This window comes from Fusarium phalaenopsidis, assembly GCF_050370095.1.
Source record: "Fusarium phalaenopsidis strain FUZ10S chromosome Unknown contig_32278, whole genome shotgun sequence".
NCBI lineage: Eukaryota > Fungi > Ascomycota > Sordariomycetes > Hypocreales > Nectriaceae > Fusarium > Fusarium phalaenopsidis.
Genome location: NW_028145417.1, coordinates 2,776,469 through 2,794,275, shown reverse-complemented (window position 1 = coordinate 2,794,275; position 17,807 = coordinate 2,776,469). Strand labels below are relative to the sequence as shown.

The 17,807-nt window shown below is 51.6% G+C and overlaps 10 protein-coding genes across 10 annotated transcripts; 6 read left to right on the top strand and 4 right to left on the bottom strand.

Moving 5' to 3' along the window:
• Window positions 1–515: 515 nt before the first annotated feature.
• On the top strand, window positions 516–851 carry LRP88_01495 (BTB/POZ domain-containing protein; the record flags this gene model as incomplete). The annotated part of the gene is made up of 2 exons (XM_083238177.1): window positions 516–573; window positions 637–851. The coding sequence occupies 2 exons, from the start codon at window positions 516–518 to the stop codon at window positions 849–851; spliced, it is 273 nt and encodes a 90-aa protein (XP_083106682.1).
• Window positions 852–1,981: 1,130 nt separating this feature from the next.
• On the top strand, window positions 1,982–2,323 carry LRP88_01494 (uncharacterized protein; the record flags this gene model as incomplete). Its single annotated transcript, XM_083238176.1, has 2 exons — window positions 1,982–2,027; window positions 2,079–2,323. 2 exons carry the CDS (start codon window positions 1,982–1,984, stop codon window positions 2,321–2,323), a joined length of 291 nt encoding a protein of 96 aa, XP_083106681.1.
• An 895-nt stretch (window positions 2,324–3,218) lies between these two features.
• LRP88_01493 (uncharacterized protein) lies at window positions 3,219–5,708 on the bottom strand (the record flags this gene model as incomplete). Its single annotated transcript, XM_083238175.1, has 5 exons — window positions 3,219–3,273; window positions 3,332–3,406; window positions 3,454–3,889; window positions 4,597–5,299; window positions 5,358–5,708. The coding sequence occupies 5 exons, from the start codon at window positions 5,706–5,708 to the stop codon at window positions 3,219–3,221; spliced, it is 1,620 nt and encodes a 539-aa protein (XP_083106680.1).
• Window positions 5,709–6,934: 1,226 nt separating this feature from the next.
• LRP88_01492 (uncharacterized protein) lies at window positions 6,935–7,622 on the bottom strand (the record flags this gene model as incomplete). The annotated part of the gene is made up of 2 exons (XM_083238174.1): window positions 6,935–7,065; window positions 7,118–7,622. The coding sequence occupies 2 exons, from the start codon at window positions 7,620–7,622 to the stop codon at window positions 6,935–6,937; spliced, it is 636 nt and encodes a 211-aa protein (XP_083106679.1).
• Window positions 7,623–8,459: 837 nt separating this feature from the next.
• LRP88_01491 (uncharacterized protein) lies at window positions 8,460–9,790 on the top strand (the record flags this gene model as incomplete). Its single annotated transcript, XM_083238173.1, has 4 exons — window positions 8,460–8,483; window positions 8,536–8,612; window positions 9,076–9,225; window positions 9,304–9,790. 4 exons carry the CDS (start codon window positions 8,460–8,462, stop codon window positions 9,788–9,790), a joined length of 738 nt encoding a protein of 245 aa, XP_083106678.1.
• Window positions 9,791–10,314: 524 nt separating this feature from the next.
• On the top strand, window positions 10,315–10,629 carry LRP88_01490 (BTB/POZ domain-containing protein; the record flags this gene model as incomplete). The annotated part of the gene is made up of 1 exon (XM_083238172.1): window positions 10,315–10,629. One exon carries the CDS (start codon window positions 10,315–10,317, stop codon window positions 10,627–10,629), a length of 315 nt encoding a protein of 104 aa, XP_083106677.1.
• Window positions 10,630–11,731: 1,102 nt separating this feature from the next.
• On the top strand, window positions 11,732–12,829 carry LRP88_01489 (uncharacterized protein; the record flags this gene model as incomplete). Its single annotated transcript, XM_083238171.1, has 2 exons — window positions 11,732–12,368; window positions 12,423–12,829. The coding sequence occupies 2 exons, from the start codon at window positions 11,732–11,734 to the stop codon at window positions 12,827–12,829; spliced, it is 1,044 nt and encodes a 347-aa protein (XP_083106676.1).
• Window positions 12,830–13,072: 243 nt separating this feature from the next.
• On the top strand, window positions 13,073–15,225 carry LRP88_01488 (transcription factor TFIIIC subunit TFC6; the record flags this gene model as incomplete). Its single annotated transcript, XM_083238170.1, has 2 exons — window positions 13,073–14,201; window positions 14,273–15,225. 2 exons carry the CDS (start codon window positions 13,073–13,075, stop codon window positions 15,223–15,225), a joined length of 2,082 nt encoding a protein of 693 aa, XP_083106675.1.
• A 5-nt stretch (window positions 15,226–15,230) lies between these two features.
• On the bottom strand, window positions 15,231–16,281 carry LRP88_01487 (hemolysin-III related-domain-containing protein; the record flags this gene model as incomplete). The annotated part of the gene is made up of 3 exons (XM_083238169.1): window positions 15,231–15,398; window positions 15,447–15,677; window positions 15,727–16,281. The coding sequence occupies 3 exons, from the start codon at window positions 16,279–16,281 to the stop codon at window positions 15,231–15,233; spliced, it is 954 nt and encodes a 317-aa protein (XP_083106674.1).
• Window positions 16,282–16,957: 676 nt separating this feature from the next.
• On the bottom strand, window positions 16,958–17,312 carry LRP88_01486 (translation machinery associated TMA7; the record flags this gene model as incomplete). The annotated part of the gene is made up of 3 exons (XM_083238168.1): window positions 16,958–17,055; window positions 17,127–17,216; window positions 17,291–17,312. 3 exons carry the CDS (start codon window positions 17,310–17,312, stop codon window positions 16,958–16,960), a joined length of 210 nt encoding a protein of 69 aa, XP_083106673.1.
• Window positions 17,313–17,807: the final 495 nt, after the last annotated feature.

Here is a 17,807-nt window from a genome sequence, read left to right as displayed (position 1 = left end):
CAGGGGCTCCGAGTAAACTTATGCCATCTTCTACGCCCGAGGCCGTTTTCTTTCATGCTACCGGTGATAATTTCAAATATTTTGATGAAGAAGCTTTGTGATATGTATGATGTGGAAACACCGGTGTTTGCCTTGACTCCCGAGTCGAGGAGTGTGAGTATAGCACATTATCTGTCTCTGGACACTCACAAAGCCAGCCAAGATGCAACATGCCGCCAAACGATTTCTTTCTAACCAGCCAGCATAAATTGAAGCTCTATAATAGTGCATTTCTTCATTCGCAGGGGGTTAGTGGTGCATGGGGGATCAAGCTTTGCAGTGAATCACTGCCCGTCACCTGGCACCCGCTGTCAAGCCTTTTTCCCCGGCAACCGCAGTTCATTCTCCTCTTATTTTCTGCCTAGCAGACACCCTCAAACCCAATAACAACACTTCCACGTCGGATGTTTCTCTTCACTTCCTCATTCCTTCAGTCACCAAGATTACTCCTCAGGGCTCCCGCCGCGGCCCTCACGATGGCGCCCAAAGACGCCCCCAAGGATGACTCGCAAGAGGAGAATAATGGCAACTCCAGTGAGATACCTGTCTTTTAATATTGGAGCAACCAGCGCTGACAATCTTTCAGGCTCCGCCCAGGAAGGTCGCGACAGCTGATTCCCGACGGCGACATCATGCTCCTCGTTGGGCCCAAGGAGGAAAAGATCCAGATCTCGTCGCATCTGCTGTGCATAACTTCGCCGTTCTTCAAGACCATGCTGAACTCGGATTTCAAGGAGGGCAAAGCATTCCGAGAGAGAAACGACACCCCGACTGAGATTAAGCTTCCAGAGGACTCTCCAGACACGGTGTAGAACACCTATAGTCTTCTATACGGGGGCGATCCGGCAATGCTCAACCTTACTGCGGCAAAGATCTACGATATTGCGGTTCTGGCAGACAAGTATCAGGTGGTTGAGCGATTCAAAATTGTCAGGCATTTCTTGCTCCAACCCGGTCGAGTACTGGACCCCACGGCAACCTGGAAATTGATGGTCGCCGCGTATTTGCTCAAAGCAGACAACGCATTCTTCCACTTCAGCGGTGCACTGGTCGTTAACAAAGGGTTATCGCTTGTTAAATACGTTTCTTTGACATCCGATCGAGTTCTTGCGCTGAAGCTGTGCTGTAAGTCATCGCGCATTCACCTTGCTACCTACCTATACATGTAGGCCCGAGAAATAGCTGACCCCAAGAAACAGTGGCGATAGAGGAGTTTCGGAATCGTGGAAAGACTAACAGAGGTGTCTGTTCTTTCTGTTTTGATAGGGGCGAAGAGTCTGTGGCGAAACATCCTGCGTGTAAATTCTCATTGCATAACGCCGTCTGAAGCAAGGGGACCAGTTCTGAGTTGGACGAAGCAGTGGTCCCCTCCTTCAGGAAGGGATCATAGAAAAGGCTGATTGAACACAGAGGCTGGGGGTTGAGCCAAGAGGGTGGCATAGCCATGTCTTGAGGATTGGGGGCTTGTAAGGGAAGATACACGTTTTCTGAATGCTGCTGGGATGTACAATGTATCAAGAATGCCTCAAAATATTTTCTTAACCTCGAATTTGCGTGTATTGTGATGCGTTGTTCATCACGAGGGTCTGCCTCGCACCACAAACTCAGCCATCCCCCACAGCTCAAACGGAGCATCACCGGTGACAGCACTTGCCAAACTGATACGCACAACACCAATCTCGACACAAGTGAACGGACTCTATAACTTGTGAGGTGAAACGGAGGCAGCTGTCTCTCTTGATTATTCCATTGGTTGGCTGCAGGCAAGGGGCACTGGTGACTGTCACTGGCAACTAGCACCTTGTTTACCTCCAGTTTTGGGCTTAACCTTGCAACGGAAAATCTTTTTGCGAGATGAACTCTTGAGAAACTCATCGCTCTCTCTCTCATCTCCTCCCTCATCACCTCATCACACAACACTCACTCGTCGCAACGCGTCGCCATGCCGCCCAAAAAGCGGATAACTTCGATCAAGAGAAAACAGCCCGGTAAAGGTCAAATATTGACACATGAAAGCACCGTAAACTGACATATACCAGAGCCTGAAACACCCACAGAAGAGAATGAAGCGCCCTTCCTGAGAGAGATCATCCCAGATGGCGACGTCATCCTCGTCGTTGGGCCTGAGAAGTCCAAGATCCAGGTCTCTTCCCATCTGCTTCGCACCACCTCACCTGTGTTCAACGTCATGCTCGGCCCCAACTTTAAAGAAGGAACCGCCCTTCGAGAAAATGAGGGCCCGACCGAGATTGTCCTCCCGAAAGACAACGCCAAAGCCCTCTAGAACGTCTACAGCACTCTCTACGGTGCCCATCCTAACGTAAACAAGCTCGAGCCGGACGAAATCTACGAAATATCCATCCTAGCCCAGAAGTACGACCTGGTCGATCGGCTTGCGCTCGCCTGCGAAGCGTGGTTTGGGCACACCGGTGCCATTACCTATGGCTCAACCAAGCAAGACTGGAAGGTGCTATTGGCGGCGTACTGGCTCCGCAGTGAACTTGGGTTCAAAAACGTTAGCAAGATGCTTCTGCATGAAGGCAATTGGGAGCCTCTCTACAGAAATGGGATGGAAACATCAGATCAGGTCCTTGGGCTGAGACTCTGCCGTAAGCGATTATCCTCACCACCCTGGTTCACCGTGGCTAACGTGCTGAGATTGCAGTGGCGATTCAAGAGCTTAGATCGAATGAAATCGATGAAATGGGACTTTGCTTGGGTTGCTTTTACAACCCCAAGACGCGACAATTCACGAGGAAGAATCGCTTTTGTTCGTCCAAGTACACAGAGGACGTTCTGCCTTGACGACGCTGGTCGAACACCACAAGCGAGTTCTGCACAGAGATGAGGAAAGGCGGCCATGTTCTTGGCTGTTTAACATACAAACGAATTCAGTAGTCGTTTTTGTAACCAATTTAATACCGGTCTAGTACTTGCCCTACAACACGCTCGTGAGTGCAAGTATGGTGATGTTGAACCTCCGTGTCTTAGCCCACAGCAGAATACTCCCCCGTCATGGATGACAGAAAATAGCTACCCAAGAATAGCCGCTCGTATCTGGGAAGTTGAAAGCCCGATGGCCCAGGTATCACAGTATGTGCTGGCGCGGAATCGGGCAGTTGGGTTGCCTCATGAGAAAGTCGTCAGGCTTCGTCAGGAAGCAGTGCAAACATAGCCCATTACCGGTCTCTGTAATGCGATTCACCCTTACCCTGCGCAACTCTTCGATTCCAACTATGTTTGTGTCATTAGCTTGCATCCGTGGAGATAACAAAGAGGAGATGCCACTTACGCGCGATCGACAGCCCGAGTTCCCTGTCTTCCATTTTGTTGACCTGTTCGCACAGCGAATGCCCAGGCAATTCTACTACCATCCAAAAGCTCAGATTGGAGAAGCCCGGGGCATATCTGAACCAATATGATGCCAATAGCAGCTTCCAGGCGTCATCGCGAGTAGAAGGCTTGTAAGAGTTTGCTCGAGGCGACATGGTCCAGTGCATGGCCGCAAACTGGAATCGCTCGGCCAACCCCCATTTATCCACGAACACAGCGACTTGGAGGATCTCGTCCGGGTTGAGATTGAGCATTTGCGGGTCTGATCCGTAGAGGGATTTGAAGGCGTGGAGAGCTGCTTCGGCAGAGTCGTCTAGCAGCACGTATTCGACAGGCTTGTCACCTCTTTCCTTGAGCTGTTGGCCTTCGATCATCGGCGAGGTGAGCATCGCCTTGAACACCGGGGAGACGAGGCATAGAAAAGACGAAGAGACCTGAATTTTGACCCTTTCCCGGCCGATAACGAGGATGACGTCGCCATTCTCGATGATTTTGTGATGGACCGGGTTGTCAGGTCCTAAAGAGTGTCAGCGTCAATGGCAAAAACCAGCTACCAGAGCATGTGGATTCGTACGGAGAGTGATGCGATTGGTATTATGCTCAGCTGTTGACATATTGACTGCGTATCAATGTTGGGGATTTGGGAGATGGATAGATGTTGGTGGAAGAACAGAACTGATCTGAGGAGAAAGGCATCTTCCTCACAGGTACAATCTGTCTGTTCATGACTTGCCCGCGTAGGCAAGGAAGGCTTGCCCATGCGAGTTGGAGACACTAGAGTCAGTCGCTGTCGGCCACCAAGCCATACTTACCTTCTTTCTCAATAACAGGCTCCGTACGTAGAAAGAGCGCAACGCTGTGAGAGATCAACATCGGGGTATCTTGTTGTCTACACTGGATCTGCCTATTCGTAATCCTTTACAATCTCTTCCTCGACTCGTTGATCCATCTATGCTCATCCCCGAGATACTTTTGCACCCTCAAGTCGCCAGACCTGGCACGGCCCTCAAAGTTCTCGGCCCTCGAACACCTCCCGCAGAGCCTGCCCATCTCGCCGCTCTCCTTCTTGTCCACAATGTCTTGGTACGTCTGCGCCTTGAGGTACTTGCCCACCTAGAGACCCCGGTGGAGTTGCCCGCCTTTCGCGTTTGTAGGACGTGGCTGGTACCAATGCACTGTCATCAAGTCAGGGTCTGCTTCTCTTTTGATGGGCTGGGATCTTACCTTGTCGCCGTAGGACAAGCACGTCTTTTCGCCGAGGAAGGGAGCACCGTAGTTTGACATCCATCTTTTCAAGCGCCTCTATTGAGTTTTGAGTCAAGATCTGCAAGTGTTCACTCGAGAACTCGTCTGCAAGCTTGTACGCTTCATCGATGTTATCCACGAGGATGACCTCGCCGTAGTCTCTCCAGGACGTGCCAGCCAGCTCAGAAGTAGGTAGGTTCTCCAGAAGCTTGCCGACAATCTTGATGGTTTCGAGTCCCACCTTCCCCGATGTTGTGATCAAGACAGCTGGCGTATCAGGACCATGCTCCGCCTGTGACAGCAAGTCAGTCGCCACGGTGAAGGTGTCAGCAGCTTCATCAGCCACGATGAGAACTTCAGTCGGGCCAGCAAACAGGTCAACCCCAATCTCTCCAAAGAGCAGTGGCTTCGCCTCAGCCACGAAGGCATTCCCATGCCCCGTGATAAAATCAACTTTTTTAATCGTCTCCGTGCCAATGGCCATGGCAGCGATGGCTTGCGTGCCACCGAGGACAAAGATCTCATCAGCTCCCGCAAAATGAGCAGCGGCGATAGTGGCACTCGGAAGTTTCCCTTGGATGGGCGGCGTGCAGGCAATAATTTGCTTTACTCCAGCGACCTCGGCTGTGGCAATGGTCATGTGCGCAGACGCAAGTAGAGGATACCGGCCTCCAGAGATGTTCTTGTCAAGTCAGTAGCGAATCCGATTAGTCAATGATCAAGAGTACTCACACGCCCACTCTGTTAATGGGATTGTTTCTGTGTCCACCAAAGACACTCGGCTGGATCTCAACCTCGACGTTCTCGATGCTGGCACTCTGAACCTCGGCGAACTTGCGCACATTCTCCTGTGCCGTCTTGATGTCTTTGATGGTCTGAGAGGGAACTTGGGCAATGCAGTCTTGGATCTTACTGCCGGATAGCTTAAAAGATGCGGAAGACCATTTGTCAAACTTGTCCGAGTAAATCCTCACAGCTTTGTCGCCATTCGCTCTGATGTCCCGGATCACACCCTGGACAATCTCGGTGACCTTATTCTTTGATTCCACGGTCGATTTAAGGAGCGGTTTTTTGAGGTGTTGGGGGGCCATGTTGGTAAAAAAAGTGAGGTGTTCAAGGGGATGTATCAGGGGGAATAGAGCCCCCTTTTTATGTCCTCTTGTTTTGACCTGCCCTCTCGATATGCACGTTGGTATGCTGCTACGGACATTAGAGCATGCCGTAGAGCAAGCTTGCTAGGGTTCGATGGTTCTCCCAGAGCGAGTGGAAAGTAGATCTGCAGCCAGGGGTTGCTTGAAGGGTCAGTGGTAGGCATCATGACACCAGGAACCATGTGGCGGCAATAGTCCAGGAGATCTCGATGAGAAGGATCACCAGGAGTCACTCCGTCTCCTCGTATACGCTCAGTCAAAGCATCTGGGACCATTTAGGTACTATTATCGACTGATATTTCAAGTTCCCTGGATGTTGCGTTTTCGGACGAAGGTGGTGCTGGAATTGTGTGACTTTCGATTCGACGGCTCTTAGCAGCTAGCTCTGAGACATAATGGCCATCTCCTCCAATCAAGCGGCGTGAGTTCTCGATGAAACCTCGACAGACATGAAATCATGATCTCTGATAGTTGTGGCAAGCAGGACGACGTCCATCACACTGAGTCAGTTAGCACCGATCATGCCAAATACACAGGTTTTACTTGCCTTGATTTTCCGTTCACGACAAGTTACACATCCCTTGTTGTGTTAGCACTGATGAAACAGGAAAACTTCTAGAAACAAGTACGTTAACTTGCCATGAATGCTCTTCCTCGCGGTCGTTTTGTTCCTCTAGTTGTGTGTGAACCGCTCAACCTTTCGATTGGCTCAAACTGGGTGAGGGGGGTATCGAAGGCGGGATATTGCCAGGCCGTGGCAAGGTTCTTTTCGGTGAAATTTGAAAGAAACAAACCTTGTTCACCTTCGAACTCTTAAGAGTTTAGAAAGTCCATTCTTGGCTGAGGTCAGGGGGTCAAGACAGTTGAAGTTGATCGAGATATGCGAGGAATGGAGTCAGGAGGGACGAACAAAGCTAATGGAAATAGGACGGGCCGTCATTCAGCAACTACCTATCTTCCTCCAGTGCCTCCATACACCTTTTGAATTCCATGTTTTCATGATTCCATCATGGCTCAATAATTAGAGTACAACAAGAATCATGTGATGATTCAGACAGTCTGACATGCCAAAACGGATCTCTGCTTATCTGCCTCTCAAGGCACCAACATTCACCCTTCGCTCATCCAGCTTGCTCCTACACAGCTCATCGATGCAAATATCCTCCCTAGAGATGTCGGTCCGGGAAATCGCAGTTCGTTCGTGGCTCGATCAGGTTCTCATCGGCGTTCAGGAAGCAGTCGAGGCAGAGACCCATTTCCATCGATCCTCCTTCGATCTGGAGCTGTTGAATCGCCACTGTTCCAGGTCAGCCCCTTGTCTCGAATCATCTGATTCTAGCTTAACTTACTGCCAAGTCGAAGGCCAAGCACCTGATCCGGCGTCTCGTTGGCGTACTTGAAGAGCATGTGATCCCTTGCCCTGGCAAGCTCCTTACTCATTTCAAAGAAAGAACAGCGAAGTCGAAGCCAGAATGCCGCCGTCATCAAGTGCCAGCATTCTTCGTTGTCAACGGGGACAGACCGCATCCAGAAGGTGCCGATGAACTGAAAGCGAGGTGCCATTCTGTACTTGTCCACCAAGACAGCCACCTCCTGAATCTCCTTGGTCGTGAGCTGCCCCATGACTGGGTCGGCGCCGTAAAGGATCTTGAGAGCGTGCAAAAGGGCGAGCGCGTTATCATCGGGTAACTCCATCGTGCCTTGAACGCCGTCTGGGGTCTTGATAAGGCCAGAGCTTATCATGTCATCGAATACTGGAGAAGAAGTGCGAAGGAGATCCACGGAAACTTGGATACACCGTTGTTCAGGGCCGACGACGAGGACCAGGTCCCCACCGGAGATGACGACATACATCTTGCAGTTCGAATTCTTGAGAGTGAATCAGTATCAAGTAACCCTGTGTGTAGTTAACCGCGTACCTTGGTCTTCTGTGCTCTCCTTGTGCTCAGGTTGGGCAGTGGTGAAAGGCGAGTGTTGGTGATTGCGAGCAACAGGAAAATAAACAAAGGAGAAGCCCGAAGGTTCCAGAATGCATTCTTTTGCTAATTCTTAGGCAATTTACGGTGGCCAGCTGTCGGCAGCTGGCAAACAATCAACCATTCACCTCTACTCTGCACTCGCTGACCCCCTAGCTCGCCGTCTGCAGCAGATGAATTTAATACCCTCAACACTAGATCATCAAACAACGAAGTAACCCAGCCTCACTAGAAAGCAGAGAAGGTAATAAATAGGATGTGATTAAGATACTTAGGCATTTGGTCGCAGGTTGATTCAAGATTGGCATAGTGTCTCTCCGCCAGCATCGAAGCCAATGTTGCATGGACTTCAAGTAACTGTTTCAAGCTGTGGCGGGCGGAAAATCATAGAATATAACCGTATCAAGTCCTTGGTCATTCCTTACAACAGCTTTATTGCCCAGCCGGGAGCTACGAGTTAAGTCAATATCAAATATGAGGCGCGGCGTTTTCAGCTGGCCTCAAGATACAGCCTATCCCTAGCTTTGATATAAGACTGCAATATCTTGGCCAACTCAGATGGTTCAACATGACAAGACCATGGCCTCTATCGAACTTTCTGTACCACAGCTACCGCTCAAAAGGTCGACTACGCTTTTGGTCTGTACACTCACAATGTCATCCCTGCGCTCAGTCACTGACATTCGGCATAGCTTTGGTGGATCGCGACTCCATCATGGCTCGGGTTGAGAAAGCCAAGGTTTGTCTGATGAACACTCCAGTTAAAAGGCAGCGTGCTAACAGGAGAACAGGAAGCGACTCGCGATGTCATGGTCCTTGCCATTGACAGTACAGAGTGGGCATCAGTTACCCTCGAGCCTAAGAACTGGTTAGTTTTGATGGTACCCCGACCATCACTTGGTGTACTTTACTGACACCTCCATGCGAAGAGCATATCTCTGCCGCGCAAAGGCACTGGACTTCAAGAACCGCAACCCGTTTAACCCAGACCTCTTGCACATGAAACTAGATAACCTGAGACGTATGAAGCATGCATACCCGACCGATGAGATGGTGAGCGCGCCCTTCACACTACTTTTGCAAACATTTGGTGCTAACAGAAATCGCAGAGCTTCAGGAATAGTGAGCAAGACGGACTTGTTCGCCTTCATAAGGAGGCTACCGATTGCCAGAAAGATGTTACTCAACTCAACTTGAAGCATGATCAAGAAAACGCTGCAGCTTCCGACACAGATCCCGAGACCAAGATGGTTGTTGAAGCATGCCAAAAGGAATTGAACGATACCAAAGCAAATCCCAATAGTGCCAAAGAGAAATTGAAACAAAAAAAGGACAGAGTATACGTCGAAGGAGAAGGCGGCCGACGAGAATCTTCAGAAGACTACGAAAGAGCTCTACGAACTTGAGAAGAAGGTCTCGGCGGCACGAAAGAAGGTCGCCGAGGACGATACCGCCGACAAAACCAGCTCCAAGAAAGAGCTGTAAACGGCTGTGGCAGAGCTGGAGAAGGGTAAAGACAAGTGGATTGAGGAGAGGAGGGTGTTGCAAGCAGCTCAAAGCCGCAAGGCCATAGCGGAGATGGAGATGACTGGAAGAAAGAACATGTCGGATTCAGTCAACAATCACACCTCTCAGCTGGACAGACAGATCGAGGCCATCGAAAGAGGCGACAACGACTCTGTGGCGGACAAGCTCGCCGACTACGACAAGTTCCCAGCGTACCCGACCAGCTTCATCGTGGCCGCCGACACAGTCCTCGAGTTCAAGAGCACCGAGTCCAAAAGTGAGGAGCTCATGTCCCACCTCTCAACCGACAGCTCCATCAAGGCCAACTCCGGACCATGGGGTCTGAGCGGCGGAGCTTCGCTCAAGACGGACAGCAAAGATTCGTCGATGAAGATGGAGGTGCGCGGCGGTGCGTTGCGCATCTCGTTCCAGGCGCCGCAGATCATTGGATGGGTATCGGAGATTCTGCCGCAGCTCCCGCGGCAAAAGGGGAGGATTGGCGGTCTTTCTGGGCCGCCAAACAAACTGTTTCGTTTGTAGTGTTGGGTGATTGATGTTGTGAGTCCGTGTGGTTCGGATGCGTCTTGAGTTTTCACGCTCTTCATTTCCTGCCGAATTTATGTACTACCTTCCCGTTCTTATTGGAGTTTCTACTTTGTTACTTGTACTGAAAATATTGCCCCGACGCACAACGGCGATCTCCTCCCGTCGGTGACCATCCACGGGGAGAGCTAACGAAGGTAAGTAGCTCTGGGTTCCTGACACCAATTTCATGTCATGCGAAGGCCCGGTGCAATGTATTCAACAATCTCCCAAGTAAGAGTGCCGTCCAATCTAAGCACGCGGGTAAGTGCTTTGCCCAGGCCGCCATAGCAAACATACGTAAACAGAAGCCCGCCTAGGTACCTCAGAATAGATTGGGGTTAAGTTTCTGCTCGAGATCCCGTGGCCTCTGTCTTGTGTTTCCTTTTTCTATTTCTTCTCATCCCTCCTCTCTCTTCCCATTTCTCTCGAACCTCTTCCTCTAATCTTTTACTTGGAGATAGCACTCAATACTCAACACCATGGGAGACAATAGAGGCAAAAAGCGGCCGGCTGAGGAGGCCTTCGCCGACGATCTCGAGTTCGATAGGATCGTCCCAAACGGAGATGTCACCTTCGTGCTCGATGAGGGCAACACGAGAGTCCGGGTCAACTCCGCAATCATGAAGAACGCGTCGCCCGTGTTTGCCGCCATGTTGGGCTCCAACTTCAAAGAAGGGCATGCCCTCAGCGCAACCAACGGTATACCTTTCGAGATTCCCTTGCCCGAGGACGACGCGATCGCTTTTGGGCGGATTTGCCGTATGCTGCACTCTCAGGCCGACACATACCTCTAGTCCCCAGAGCTAAAGAAGATTGTTCAAGTTATGGAAGTCGCCGAGAAGTACGACCGAACGAGCGGGATCCAGCTTTCAGTCAACGTCTGGATCACGGATCAGCTAGATTGTTATGACATGGCCTACTACTGGTCTTTGTGCCTTGTCTCCTATCGAGCTCACGGCGCGCACGCCTTCAAATTTATCACTCGCCATTTTATTCTTGAACACCCAGAATCGTTTGTCGATCTCGCTGCGCAATCCAACTCCAGCATTCCTGGGCCTGACGGGGGGCGCATCATCTACCAAATTGCTGGTGAGATTCGACGCCCAGCCCCCTTTGCTGAACCTACATCGCATACTAACCTGGGCTTTCTGATCAGCGCTTCTTGGAGAGGCTCGGAGCGCGTTGTTCTCTGAAATATACAAGCTTCTTTACGTGGACCTGCCCAAGGCCCTTGAAGAAAGTCGTTGCAAGAAGTCTATGAACTTGAATGCTGAGTACGCCAAGATTTTTGAGGTTTATCGGCTATTTGATGCTCAACGTGGCAACCATAGCATTAGAAGCGCCATCGAGTTCGTATCGGACTCGTTGTTTTCGCTCTTTGTCATTGGCTGCTGCAACGAATGCTCTGAACGTCGGATGGATGCGTGTAGGTCGCTCCAGGGCAAGAGCACAGATATCGGAGACGCCGCGGAGGGGCTCTGCCTCGTCTGTATTGATCAAACATATGGAGAAAAGTGCAACAATCATTAGAATATCCATGGAGACAGATAGCGAATCAAGTCGTGTTGGTACCCTCATACCTACTTGCCTACACCTCCAGGCCGGATTCTCTTCTAGAGATCAGATGCTGCCATTACACGCCCACTCTTAGCAAGTCGTTTAAATCCCAGCCCGGTTAATCTGTATTATTGAGAGCAAACATGTAGGGATTGGCTTGTGAAATGGTAGAAATGATCCTAGCTCGAGGTTTTGGCAGGTAAGCAGGGCAGGGTGTTGACAGAGCTGTCACCTGTCTTCATCCCGTCGCCCAACGTGAATGCCTTAACACTCCCCCACTTCACCCAATCCGTTCATGCTACCTCTTACATCGCCCAGCTTCACGACCTCTTCTTAAACATGAGCACGCCTAGTCCCGCCCACAAGCGCAAGCGAGGCGACGATTCGCCGTCCGGGAGAAGTCTCGCCAGAGAGGAAGGGATCTTGGAGCGCGTCGCTCCCGATGGAGATGTTATCTTCGTCCTCGGTGGGGGAACCGACAAGGTCCAGGTTCAATCAAGCATCATGAAGAGTGCCTCTCCTGTCTTTTCCGCCATGTTGGCAGGTCATTTCAGAGAAGGTCAGATGCTCCATGATGCTGCAGCTAGCGGTCAGCCAGTTGAGATTCCTCTTCCTGGTGATGATTTCGATGCCTTCAGGCTCATCTGCATCGCTATCCATCGCCAAGCCAGCACCACACAGTATTGGCCATCCGAAGAAGTGCTTATGCGAGTCCTCCAGATCGCCGACAAGTACAACCTCGTCGACTCGGTTTTCCTTTCCATGGAATTTTGGGCCAGAAAATATGTCCCCGATCCAACTCTCAACCACTTTCTTCTCATGATCATATGCCACCAAATCAAGTCCCAAGAGCTCTTTCAACTCTTCAGTCGATCTCTCGTCCTCAATCATGGGGGGTCATTCATGTCCCTCGCTACTGAGAACGAGCAGCATATCTGCGACTCAGTTCCTCATGGAACTATCTACAAGCTAGCATGTGAGTTTTGCGCTCCTCTTCTCCATTCGATGCTAAACCGTGCCATCTGTCCAGGTGCCTTGGAAGAAATGCGAGCAACCATGATGCGGAGGGTTACAAAGTTCATCAATGCCGAACTGATGGCTCGGTTCAATAATGGCCACTCGGATAATGAAATGTCCTCGGACATTATACCATACTATCGACTGCTCAGAGGGGTGTTGGATTCCTACTCGAGGAACCCCGGCCTACACAGCGTGGGCAACGACTACTCGATCAGCGACCTGATCTCACAGATCCTGAAAATCGAAACTAGTTTTCCAGCGGAGCGCTCCTTCAACAGAACTTCGCCAAATGCTATTCCAATTTATATGGCGTTATTGAGGCGGTTGCGCGGCTTGAATGAGAACTTTGTAGGGTTGTGTCTCGACTGTCTTGAGGTCGATAAGTTGGACTTTGACTGTCGAGGAGTCCATAAGTAACCTTGCAAGGCCGGCATGGTGCATGAATTATTGGGGATGAATAGATATACTGGTCTACCATATTGTTTAAGTTTCTAGCGAGATTTAATTCTTGAATTTATTGGCGATGCTTCCTCTTTATCGGCGTCCTCTATGAGAGTGCGTCGTGAGAAGTTGGGCAGTTTTTACACCAAAGCACAAGCCCCACCTTCTTCACCAGCGCAACTGAACTTTGACACTGCAAGCTCCTCCTCGCACCTCACAATGAGAACCCGCAAATCCAATCGCACCAAACGGTACACTGTTGAAAAGTACGACTTTGAAGGCAGTTCCGATGAGGAAATCCTCAAGCGCGCCGCGAATGCAGAGGACGATGACAACTTTGACGTGACCGCCGCCGCTGAGGAAAGTGCTGAAGAGGAAGAGCTCGCGCTTGAGGAAGAGGCTCTCGAGTCTGAAGGCTTCGTCAGTGAACCCGATGGCATTCCCGATAGGTTCGCGCGCCAGCGGATAAAGCCCATTCGACCGTTCAATGTGCGCGCTGCTGGCCTGACCGGTTATCTTGATGTCGAGCCTGTGGCGGATGGCCGCATCGTGAGGTCGTACTGGGGACCTTATGACCGTGGCGTCAAGGGACGTCCACTTATCGAAGCATGGTACGGGCGGCACGAAGATGGCATCAAGATGGTGCAGGGTATGCTGGACCGGTGGATGGACTGGACTGCGCTGCCTCCAAAGGTGAAGGGTGAGGACGGTCAGAAGAACCGGGGCGTCTGGTCGCCCAACTTCTTTGAGCGAGAGGCTTACAACGCTGAACACTGGTATGAACGTGTGAGGGAAAGTTTGCCGGACGCCGACTCGCGAGTGCGACTACCCCCGGAGGAAGCTCAGCTGTATCAGTTTCGACGAGAGGCGATGCTGGTATTGATGGGACCGATCACGTCTCAGCAAGAGGTCAAATTCGAGCCTGGAGACGCATACCCAATCTCACAAAACGGGCTGCCCATATCAGAGGACGACGAATCCAGCGCGGCTACGGGATGGATGTTTGATACCGGCGGCATCGTCACCAGCATGGACTGGGCACCTCTCCACAGCGCCAACGCGCCGCAGCTTCTTGCGCTCTGCGTTATCCCGCACTCTGACCAGGAGCACTACGACTACGAGCAAGAGTCCATGAAGCCCGACTTTCAGAAGTATGGTGCTGTTCAGCTTTGGGAATTTGTTGGCGAAAGGCAAGAAGACAGGTTTGCTCGGCCATCTTCACGGAAACCTACTTTGCGCAAGACGATATGCTTGGAGTATGGGCGGGCGCGGAGGGTCAAATGGAGTCCGGCTTGTGGGTTCTTGGCTGTGCTTTGCGATGATGGGAATGTTTATGTTGTTGACGCCGGTGACGATGGGAAGGGAGACTATGGCGAGTATATTAGCTCCTTGACTCTGATTCTGCTAACTGTCTTCCAGAGAAAGTACAAGAACCCGTGGCCTGTTTCGGGTTCCCCGATGAAGACATCAAAGCAACAGCTCTGACATGGATCAACTTCAACCGACTTGTAGTTGGCTACACGGATGGTTCTATATCTATCTGGTCTATCCGTCCCAACCGCCTACTCTCTCGACATCCCGTTCACCACAACATCGTCGTTGACCTCGTGTCAGGATACCCAGCTATGCCCTATCTCATAGCCTCCACCCCTGTCGGGGGAACCGTCAGACTCATTGACCTCCGAGCTCCGAGTCACGAATCCACCGAGGTTCAGAGTCTTACAGTCGGCACGCAGCCGAACCTGCTTGGGTACAGCGACCACATGCTGGGCTTTTACTCCATGTATCCCTCGGCCGGTGTTCTCAACACGCATATTGGATTCATGCATCACTCCCAATTTCCGGTTGCCCGTCGTGTCTTCACGGGAGAAAGCTTCCCTTCTTGTCTCGCTGTTGGGCGGACACATCCATACCTCCTTGTGGGTTCCCTGGACGGTTCTCTCTGGTCAATTAATCCCCAGGTCGAGCTCTTCACCACAAGGCGTGAACCCACAGATCGCATCCGGGTCTTCCATCACGAACACCGGCCCGCCAAATTATTCCCTGCTGGCTCGCCTGCTGCGGCACGAGGAGTTGCCAGGATAGCGCAAGGGTTTATCCTGGAGCGAAACCTCAACAAGCAATCAAACTACAAGCCGCCTGTCAAGAAAGGAAAGAAGCCGAAGAAGAAGGAGAGCGACGCGGCTGCAGCCGACGATGACGACGCAGGCGCAGCCACGGATCCAACGAGGGCCATTATTTATGAGCCGTTGACAAGGGTGACAGTGGCCGAGTGGAATCCAAACGAAGAATACGGGTGCTGGGCAGCGGCGGCCATGGCATCAGGACTCGTGAGGGTCATGGATCTCGGGCTGGCAGAACCGGAGGAATAGGTCAATCATTCCTCGATGCACTGAGATCCCAGGACGGTGTGGTGGTAGTCGAACGCCTTGGCCATGCCATAGAAGTGAGTGGCAGCCGCAAGGATGACAAAGACGTGGAAGATCTGATGCGAGCTTCCCCAGATATCAAACATTCCGGGAGCGGTTCTCTCGGGCCAGCGAGTCTAATCAGAGTTAGTCAACCGTATACTCAACAGGATGAGCAGACATACCGCGTAAAGGAAGGCACCAAAAATGTACATAGCACCATGCAGAGCGGTCCAGCTCAGACTCATACGGTCCTCAAGACCCTGGATGCCGTAGATGAAAGCACCCTGGATGATAGGGACCACACCCGAGAGACCGAGGCCAACAAACATCATGGTTCGATAGGGCCTCCATCTAGGGGTGCGGAAACGCTCAACCCACGATACAATAGCACAGCCAAGTCCAAGAGTACAAATCTAGTCCCATCAGCAACATTGATCCATCAGGGCAGTAATGTCCACTTACCAAAGAAAGATACGCCCTCGTCAGATAGGGATGACAGAAGAATCCATAGTAGAGCGCAGGAACATAACTCCCCACGATCAAAGCCACAATTCCCGTGTAATCCAACTTGTTTCCCCATTTTGCCACAGTCTCGCTATGGTTCGACAAGGTATGAAAGGTAGCGCTCATACCCAGACACACCACGGCTCCTCCAAAGAAGCACGCAAACACGGCCACATCAGTGACGTTGGCGGTCGCATACCGCGGACGGACCACTCGGTCCACATACGCCGCGCCTATGAGTGCCACCGCGGCCCCGAGGAGGTGCGACCAGATGTTGACGGACTCGTTGTGCAGGTAGAAGAGGGAGCGCAGCGAGTGCGTGTAGGACCCGCGGGACTGCCGGTAGCCCGAGAGGATGAAGGCGTTGTCACGGCGCCAGGCGGGGAGGTCATCCCAGAGGATGAGGAGAGAGTGCTCGAGCTTGGACTCGAAGCTCTTGGCGGCGGATAGGAGGGAGTCTGCTGAAGATGGGCGCCGGTTGCGGACGCCGGAGGGTTCGGTGTTGTCCGTCATGATGAAGCTATCCAGACTTTTTTATGCAAGGTACCGTGGGGCTTCAACTATGGGGGAGATGGTCCAAATACTAATGATTATGAAGGACGCAGCTCTTTACTTATACACGACGAATCGACGAGTTCCACCTTGTCGCCTCAAGATGGAGCCGCCTTTCTTGTTGTGTTGTTGACCAGGGGGTGGATTTGTTGGGACGAGCACATGGGAAAAGAAAGAACGCGCAACGTGCTTCCGAGGCTAGTCTGACGTGGAAGAAGGCGTCTAGAATTGTCGTAGAAGGCCCACTCTCGTCATTCAAGACCCTGATTTTTCAAGATACAGGTTATGATGGCTTGTTTAAAGAGCATTGGAGGTTTAATGGTAATGTGTTGGTTGGAGCATTTGAGTGGTTTGAGCACTAATACAGGGGTCCAGAGCAGGAGACTTTTGACCACAGCAATCAAACTATACGAGCAGAAACATCACAGGAGACAGTCAAACTAAAAAGTCAGTCCTTGCGTAGGTTGTCAGCATAGAATTCATTTCTCTCGTTAGCCATCGCGCAGGGCGTATCGTTCAGCACGCAGGCGCCAAATGTTCTAAAACTCCAAAACAAAGCCGGCTGGTGAAATGCTCTCTCTCACGCCATGAGTACCCAACGGCGCTCGGTCTCGTGTTCAGTTTAACGAGGAAACGCTTATTTCTTGCCGCTCTTCTTAATACCCTGGCCGCCGGTGTTGAGGGGTCCCTTCTTGCCGCCAGCCTTGGCCGCAAGCTCCTTGCGGGCCTTCTCGTCTATTATCGAGGCATGTCAGTGAATGATCTTCTTGCAGCGCATTTCGTGGGGTTCGGAGGAGGTCTCGTACCAGCGCGCTTCTTCTCGAGGAAGGCCTTATCGTCGTCGTCGAGGTCCTTCTGGGCCTTCTTGGCCTGCTTCAAGGGCTTGACCTTGCCGCCTGTGATGATTCGGAGGGGTCAGCTCTGCGATCTTGGAGGGGTTGAAGAGAGGGATCTGGAGGAGACGACTGACCTTCTCGGTTAGCACCGCCCATTTTGATATATGTGGAAGAATATGCGAAACTTGTGGGAATAAAGACGAGAAAGTTGAGTTGCGGTGGTAGAGTTCAAGTTGAATGTCGCGAGACGGGAGCGAGAAAAGTTGCCTCCCGCTTACTCGCTCAGCCAGCGCCTGGGCCAGGCCAGCCCAGGCCAGGTCCGGCCTTCATCCCTTGGGCCTCCAGCGGTGAGCCCACTGAGCGCGGGGGGGGGTAAAGCACCAAGCCTGAACCCTCGATAAGAGCCTCTCGGGGCTTACCTAATCTCGGCACCTGCTTGGCTGCACGCATTTTCCTCCACATTTTTTAGCCTTCAAACGGGCAGTCACAGACAACTACGTAGTTACGTCAAAGTCTGGAGATGTTGAGCAACATATCCCAGGCCTAACAGCACAGTACAATCATCCAGGCTTCACATCACCTGATCCGATCGATATCCCTCATTCAGAGGAGGAGCTTTATACCACCAGATTCTATATACTCAGCCGCTTC